An 8,570-nucleotide genomic window follows, 5' to 3' on the forward strand; every position below is an offset into this window, starting at 1 on the left:
TCAACGGATGATAGTGCAATAGAAAATTTATCAACAACAATCTGGGACCATAAAACGCCCTTATGTATTAGTCCTATTATAACGGCCAACTCTATGGGTACAACATTCCCCGGATGATTTCGTCTTAATTTAATAAAGGGAATTTTAACAAAATACCACACTTTGGCTTTCCGGTTTAATAAAATGTCACTGTTTTTTTCAAAATTTGTAAAATGCCACATAAATTAGATTTTCGGCTGAGGCCCACTTGATTAGTCAACTATCATTGAGAAAGTCCAAAACATGTGGTATCATTACCAAAATTGTTTTACAGCATCTCATCTCCGTGCGTGCAACGCGCACGTTGAGAGCAGTATTCTTTGAAAAGAATGAAGAAGTCAACCTTTCCGAAAAAATATTATTGCTGCACCTGCCTACCCAGTACCAAACCAGTTTTTCTTCTTGTTTCTCAATGAGTTTTAAACTTTAAACTACCAACCAATTTTTTCTATCTGTCGTTCCTGTTCATCTCCACCGGTACAAGATTACAAGGGTTTTGAGATCTTTCTTATCCTTCTTCTCCATGTCTCATCAAGAATTCGATTCAGAAGTATGTACCTCTCTCTGTTTATCCTCTTTCCGGCAACACTGATGGTGACTGAATTTTTTACTTCTAAGTCCGGAATTCTTTTTAAAATTTGCATGTTCAGTATAATTTTTGTTATTTTGAAAGAAAAGGTTGAAATTCTAATGAAAAATTCGAGAAGTGAAAAATTTGAGAAGTGATACAAGAGTTTAATGCCTTACAATTGCTTTCCAATTTAAAAATATTTGACTGATCGGAATAGCTTTCCAATTTAAAAATATTTAAAAATATTCGTTGATCAGAAGAGTTAAAATTCGAGCTAGATTTGCAGTATAATCGAAGTATTTTTTGTTAACATTAGCTGGATTTTGATGATGGTATGGCCACACAACTTATTAGTTTTGCTGTTTTCATTTTTTTTTTCCTTCTGTTTATTTTTAAATGCCTTCAATAAGTTACCCCTTAGATTTTAGTTTCTCAACTCAATGTGCAATTTGCAAAATTGTTATGGATTTTGTCATGCTTTTTGAGTTTTGATTATGTAAATGTTGCTAAATCTGTCTTGTGTTTCAGATGATACTATCAGCAATTACAATTATTGCATCTATTGTCTAATTATTTTTCTGTCAAAAATAAAGTTTTGGTTTTGGTAATTGCTAATATTGGTAGGAAATCAAAGCTGAATCTTTGGGAAGTTATGATGTCACTTATAAAGTGAAATAATTGTTATCTTTCTTATCTCTACTGTGAACATGATGCCGGTTTGTGTAAAGAGGCAATTCAGCCTGTAACTCATCTTTGGATTTTGAATTTCCTTGAGTTTTAATGATTATCCTGATTTTCAAATATTGAAGCCATCATCCCCGTGTACTTACAAGTCTAACAAGTGGTTGCGGTAAAAAATATGCGTTTACGTTTTTGGAGATATATTTGTAATTTCCCATTTTTTAAGACTTTGTTTTAAATGTGAAATTGAGAATGCTGGTGCTTGTAGATATTTTTAGTTGTATTTAACCTGATAATATCTAATAAAGATGCTGTCTGAGAGTCCATGCATAGTTAGAGCATATGAAGGGTACTGGGTTATCATTTGCCCGTTCAAAGAAATTTTGAATGGATCTTTCATAAGATTAAGTTGGATTGTATTCTTCGTTAGTTCTCTTTTTGATTGTCTCTATATGTGTAAGCATATGCAACAATAAAGTGAATAAAGAATATTTCAGTTGGATGACTAGTGCCTTGATATGTCTTTTTAGCCTCTATGTCCTTGACAAGTTATAATGAGAGTGTTTCTTTGGACAGGGAACTCTTAATAATTCAAGGTCACAATTAGCTAGTGGATTAACGGAGTCACTTTGTACATTTGATTCCGAAAAGGTAGTGCAGGAATACCTCCAACAATCAGTTGTCAAGGGAGTTGATGATCATCTTGTTGAGTTTTCTGAAGCTTTAAGAAGTAAGATTATGTTTTCCTTTGATGAGGTATTCTCCACATTGTTACATAGATACATATCTTTCTTTTGATAGCCCAAATGCTAAGAATGGTTTCAAACATGAAGCTCTGTTCTCGGAAGTTCATAGGTTTCTTCAATAGGATGTAGAGAGTTAGAAACAAACAACAGGTAGCTTACTATACTATGCAGTGAGATAATCTCTCATATTGTTCAAATGGTCCATTGAATCTGAAAGTTTTTAGTTTGATTATTCAAAACACTAAAAAAGATAAGCTTTACATTGTAATGTGCGAGGAGGCTGTTGCACTGATTAGTGATTCTTTTACATGAGATGTTTTCCTTGGTTCAATTCTTTTTCATATTTCGATTTTCGATTCGTTAAGGAAGAAATTTGTGAAAATATGACTTCAGAGTGCATATCAAATGGTGGAGGAACTCTAATTGGCAGAAGGCCATTACTAGATGATCTGTGTGAAAGTACTCTGACCGCGATTCGCCAATTCTTCTGATCTTGATCAAGAATTTCAAATTGAATCCAGGATTGGATCCGTAATAGTAATACCCCTCATGAACACCTCTCCGCTTTTGCCATGGCTCATTCTGTGGGGTTTTATAGAACACATCCAAAAGGCCTCAGTACAGAAAGTACGCACTTAGGACACTTTGCCACTGCTCTACCTTTAAGCGACATAAGACTATAACAACCAGAAACGACCCACTCGGTTTTGGGCTTGCGGTCTGCCACAGGATCAGAATTTTCAAGAATTATATCTGCATGAGAATCAGATGAGATATTATTGCGCGTTCTTCTATTTCTGGAACAGTAAACATACATGGTAGGTCTCCATACCAAGTGAGTGGAATCTAGTAGTTATGACGAGTCCCATACATGCAGTGTGTAAGTCTCAAACTACTGCACAAAGTCAGCTTAAGGTCAGCTAATTAAACCCATTAGGACGCAGATGGAGATAGGGTTGATGTCTTCTGGTTACCTCTACACTAGCTTTTCCTCTTTTTCTTTGATTTAATGATATAGTTTTTGATACTTAACTGTCAACAGAGAAAACTAATTTGCTTGTGTTGTTCCATAAGTTATGCTTGTCCTCTGTTGTCTAAGCCCTATGCTTCATCTAGTCATCAATCTTGCAATTTGTTGCTTACATTTTTTACAAATTGTCAGCTGTGGCGAAGGCCCTTAGACGGGTTGCTGAAGGAAAAGCTTCTGCCAAAGCTGAGGCAGCTGAATGGAAGCGAAAATATGAATTAGAGAGAACCCGGAATCTGCAACAGGAGCATAAAAGTATGATGTGGTATTATGCGGAGAAGCATTGATCTCATGTTATGTTTATATAGTGGAGTTATCCTGTATCTTCACTTCCTGTTATTATGTCCTTAACCATCTTATTCACTAATACTGGCGCTGGTTTGCTTACAGGATTGCCATCTCCAGAAGGTTATTACGATTGTAAAGGAAAAAAGACAGAGAACTTGACGGATCAGTGTTCACTGGAGAGCCTAGCTAATGACAAATCAGAAAAATGCTGTGGGAGGGATGGAATTTGCTCCCACGAAGTTCTTCGGGATGGAGAAACAGATTCCGATTCTAAGATGATCCATAGTAGAATGAGGAGAAAGGTAGACATGTCTGCATTTTAATTTTGTTGCACAAGTGGTTTAGTTAGAAATTCTCTTATTTTGTACATTTTTCAATGTCAGCATCTTTAATCTCTCAGCCTTTCACCATTCTTTTTGCAGTGACTTCATTTTATATGTTTCCGAGTTATGTGTTTGAAAATGTTTGTTTCTTTTGAAGAGATCTAACTTGTAATCTTTTACTTCCCTCGGAAATTTCTTGACCACTGTTAATTCTGCCTATTGCTAACATGGGCATCAGTTCTTTCTCACAATAGATAGCAACAAATTATTTGATATTGCTCCTGGAACTAAAACTGCATTTTCTGTGTACAGGCATCATTTCGACTTTCATGGGGCTGCAATGGAAGTGGCCAACACAAACATGATATCGTCTCTTTTGAAAGAGGGAATATAACAACTGCAGTACGCAGCAGTAAGCAGGTATTGGTACTACAGGTTTATAATCTAAGTAGTCATCTTTGCCATCATCCTCATCATTATGTGTGTGAACTTACTGTATGTCACCCAGACTCTTATTGTTGGTTTTGTAATTATCACCCTCTAGGATCCAGAAAGTTGCCTTTGCAATCTTGGTAGAAATTCTGTTGTGCTATTTTGGTAGCTTTGCTAATACACTCCTCCTTTCAACACAGATTTCCTTGAGGTGGGAATCACAACCACAGGTTGTGCTTATTTTGACGAAACCAAATTCAACCACCGTTCGGATTCTTTGTGCAGAAATGGTCAGGTGTGGATGGAACTATCCAGAGTTACTGCCTTTTGTAGTTTAGGAGCATTTTTTTTTCTGATACTTGATTGCTTTTGTTTGATTTGGACATTGTGTATAAATGCATCAGTATCCATTCAAACTTACATTGGTTTAGAATTACAACGAAAATCACCTCTCTCTCACACACATAAACAAAGTGATGTATTTCTGAAACTTGTAATTGAAAGAGAAATCTTGCCGAAACTAATTCTTCCACAGATAGTGTACACCTAATAATAATTTTTGCATGCATACTTATGATCTGTATTTCTTTCATCAATTGTGATTTGTGGGTCAGGTCCCTAAGCATTCTAAATTGCATGATTGAATCATTTAGTTTTCTTTGATGGCCTTTTACATATTGCATGAAAGCGAATGCTGCCTCTTTGCGGCATATTGTTTTTATGTGCTGGGAAAGCTAACTATATCTTAAATGCTTTATCTTCTCAGATGGCTGAAAGATCAGAAGAAAATAAACATAATCGTGGAACCCCGGGTTAGATCTGAACTTCTCACAGAATCATCTTACTTCAATTTCGTACAGACTTGGGAAGATGGTAAGAACAATGGTTTCTTAATAAATTATGGAAGCTCTGTGGAAACCATGCTACTTTTTGATATTTGTTACGTTCTGTTAGATGTTAATAACTTCGCACCTTTTGTGTTAAATCCAGTTCAGGTTTAGAGTCGACATGTTACGTCTGTGCTGAATTATGAAAATAGTCTTCTAGCCTTCAACCAGACAACCAGTCATGAATAGGTATTGTCATGCCTGGATTGATGACCTAGTACTTTGGGGATCAGATGAATACAGACTTACATCTAACCTAAAACATATATTTCGGAAAATGAGTGTTTAGTGGCTCTAGGTAAGTGTAGGAAACAAATTCCCTGCAAATATGAAGATCCTTGTTGCCTAACTATTTGCCGAGAGCACACCTAATTCAATTGTTTGGAATTTGAAGCATGAGTAAGACAAGAGTCTATTCTAGCCGGCTTTCATATGTGATTTACTTGGGCGCAAAAAAGTATAAAATATACCTCCCAACGCAACTTTTACCCCAGCCTTAAAGCCTTTTCATGGATTGCCTTTTGCTTGTTTGTTGTGATTTCGGTGATTTCCCGTATTATTAAATACTGTTTAGTTAAATAAGACATGTGACGCCACATGCTCTGTCTGAGAGAGGCTAGTTGCTTTGTGGGCTGGCATAACAGAATCAAAGTATCAGTGTTTAAAAAGTAGTCTTCTTATTCAGATTTATGGAGTTCAGAGAATCCTGGTATTGCATATATTGTCTATTCGATGAGACTACCAGTGACTGTCTTTCTTCTTTATGAATAACTTCTGTGTTGTTTGCATTACAGATAAGGAAATATTGTTGCTTCACACAAAAATTGATCTAGTTGTAACTCTTGGTGGAGACGGAACTGTTCTTTGGGTATGTATCTGTCATCTTTTCTTATGGTTAACAGGAGATACATGTTCCACAAGCTTCAGTAAAGAAACTTTAAATACTGAAAGTATCTTTGTTTTGGGCAGAAGGATTATTATTCTTACTCAGTCTTCAATTTAAAAAAAAACTTCTCGTAGATGAAATCCTTCTTACCGACTTGCTGCCATGCGAAGCTTCCTTTTTGCCGTGCATCAACCTTAGGTAATTTATATACCGCACATTTTGTGGGGTGATAAAAGGAAGCATTGCTGGTTGCGTGGCCACAAGCTAGTTGTACAGGTTGTATGCCTTGAAATTTAGTTATAATTACCATTTTAATTAAAATTTAGTGTTACCATGATTTGGGATTGTTTGAAGTGATAACTGGAAAAAATATCTTCTACTTCAAACTTCATTCCACTTTGACTATAGTTATATTAGTAACCAATTGAATCTGCATTCTAACTGTGCCGGCCTTCTTGTTATTTTGTAACATTTGAACTCAAACCTTAAGTATCACTCACATTTTGATTCATATGTAGGCAGCATCGATGTTCAAAGGACCCGTTCCTCCTGTTGTCCCGTTTTCCCTTGGCTCTCTGGGCTTTATGACTCCTTTCCGTATCCTCTTATTTGGTTTGATTATCTTATTGAACAGTTCTATTTTATTCTAATGCATATAAACCGTATTTCTTTTAGTAATTTTCCTATTTTTAGATTATTTGCTTTGGAGCTTGTAGACCTAACAAATTGTTCGCAACTTCATGTCATTGCATATACATGTAGATGATTCACACTCATTTGTGTCACACAATGACTTTTTTGTTCGCCTTCGTGGTTGAACATTATCATATTCACCATGGAAATGTTGGTTTAGGGATTTGAACTCTACTTCATCCAGGACCTGGACATGTACAACTGGAAGTCCCGCCGTGTCTGTTTGGTTGTAAACTGTAATTTGAGAATGAACCTTGTCTGAAATGATCCCCAGTTAGATACTTCCTTTGATTTGATCAAAGGTTTCGCATCAATTAAATATTGAGGATTTAATTTGCAGATCACTTATCGTTTAGACTACAAGGTAGTTAGATTATTCGTTGATGGAAAATATCATTCAAACACTTGAAAAATTAATTGTTCAGTTAGTAATGATGCACTAGTAATTTACATTGCCTTATGCAGGTATGTTGTATCATGACATATCTTTGAGTAGACTTATGTATTTATACTCCACAGTGATCTTTAATTTTTATTTAGATAGTGAGAACTACAGAGAGTACCTTGATGCAATCCTAAGAGGACCCATTAGTATCACATTACGCCACAGGCTGCAGTGCTTTGTTATTAGAGACGGAGCTAAAGATGAATTAGAAACTGAAGAACCTATTCTTGTCCTGAATGAAGTGACAATTGATCGTGGAATTTCTTCTTACCTTACGAATCTCGAGTGCTATTGCGACTCCTCCTTTGTAACGTGTGTTCAAGGGGATGGATTGATCATATCAACAACATCTGGCAGCACTGCATATTCATTAGCAGCGGGAGGATCGATGGTTCATCCACAGGCATATTACTCTCATTCTTTTTTTTGTACTTGATTTCATTTGCCGTTGTTGTTCCTAATATCGTTGCTATTATTACAATCTAGCTAAGAGCTTTTAAAGTTGTGCCCAAAAGGTTAAATCTATGGAGTTCTCCATTTCATTTTGCAGGTCCCTGGTATCCTCTTTACACCCATCTGTCCGCACTCCTTATCATTTAGGCCTCTGATATTGCCCGAGCATGTTACACTTCGGGTGCAAGTACCTTTTAACAGCAGAGGCCATGCCTGGGCATCATTTGATGGCAAAGACAGAAAACAATTAGCAGCAGGTGATGCACTTGTGTGCAGCATGGCACCTTGGCCAGTGCCAACGGCATGCCAAGTTGATTCCACCACTGACTTCTTACGTAGTATTCATGAGGGGCTTCATTGGAATTTGAGGAAGCCTCAGTTGTTTGACGGCCCTCGAGAGTCATAATGTGGAAGATGAAACTGTTAAGTAACATATCAGTGGGGAGATGTAATGTTCACTAGTTTCACGAGTAGTCTGAAGGTCATTTGGATTATGGATGGATTTTGGTTCGGCGATTGTATTTTCAGTGGAGGAGGCAATTTCTAATGTTAACTACTTGTCAGTTGTGTTATTTATGATTTTAGATGCAAAGCAGAATATACTAGTATTAGGTAACAGTGGTTAAGTTTTCTCTTACACCAGTGTCTGTTAATTTTAGATTTCTGTTTCTGTTATTCACACGTGTTATGTCTCTATTTGTTTTCTGTTTATTTCCGTTACTCTGCCACTATATAGTGTATGGAATATGAAAACCATTTCTACCTTGGTATCAGAGGTAAATCTAGATCCAAGTTCAACCAACTCTATTAATGGAGATTTTTAACCCTATTTTCTCAGATCTGTTATTTTTTTTCATTGGATTACTTTACTTCTTTTAATTTCTTCTTCAAATTCGATTTTCTGTGATTCAATCTTTATGCAAGAAATCAACTTATCATATAATTGCTATTTAAATTTTTTTCTTCTTCGAAACTTCCTCTTAATTAATTAATCAATACCATTCGATTAAAGCTTTTCGAGAGGACAATTATCTCACATGAAGATTTTTCGATTCTTGCTTTTTTCACCAAATTTGTATTACTGGTTATTTGGATGGAA

The 8,570-nt window shown here is 36.0% G+C and overlaps 1 protein-coding gene across 1 annotated transcript; it reads left to right on the plus strand.

The window, feature by feature from the left end:
* Positions 1-414: 414 nt before the first annotated feature.
* On the plus strand, positions 415-7,877 carry LOC113322403 (probable NAD kinase 1). The gene is made up of 11 exons (XM_026570484.1): positions 415-589; positions 1,868-2,021; positions 3,200-3,319; positions 3,455-3,654; positions 3,988-4,095; positions 4,308-4,402; positions 4,874-4,980; positions 5,789-5,862; positions 6,399-6,477; positions 7,114-7,421; positions 7,569-7,877. The coding sequence occupies exons 1-11, from the start codon at positions 563-565 to the stop codon at positions 7,875-7,877; spliced, it is 1,581 nt and encodes a 526-aa protein (XP_026426269.1). The 5' UTR covers positions 415-562.
* The last annotated feature ends 693 nt before the right edge of the window (positions 7,878-8,570 follow it).

The sequence above is a fragment of the Papaver somniferum genome, chromosome 11, assembly GCF_003573695.1.
Source record: "Papaver somniferum cultivar HN1 chromosome 11, ASM357369v1, whole genome shotgun sequence".
Lineage (NCBI taxonomy): Eukaryota > Viridiplantae > Streptophyta > Magnoliopsida > Ranunculales > Papaveraceae > Papaver > Papaver somniferum.

What these genes read in the sequence shown, in the direction of transcription:
- LOC113322403 (XM_026570484.1), top strand. Translation starts at nt 563, where the DNA reads ATGTCTCATCAAGAATTCGATTCAGAA. An exon ending in CTTTGTGCAGAAATGGTCAG is followed by an intron (nt 4,403 to 4,873) that starts GTGTGGATGGAA and finishes TTATCTTCTCAG; the next exon opens with ATGGCTGAAAGATCAGAAGA. An exon ending in GAGACGGAACTGTTCTTTGG is followed by an intron (nt 5,863 to 6,398) that starts GTATGTATCTGT and finishes ATTCATATGTAG; the next exon opens with GCAGCATCGATGTTCAAAGG.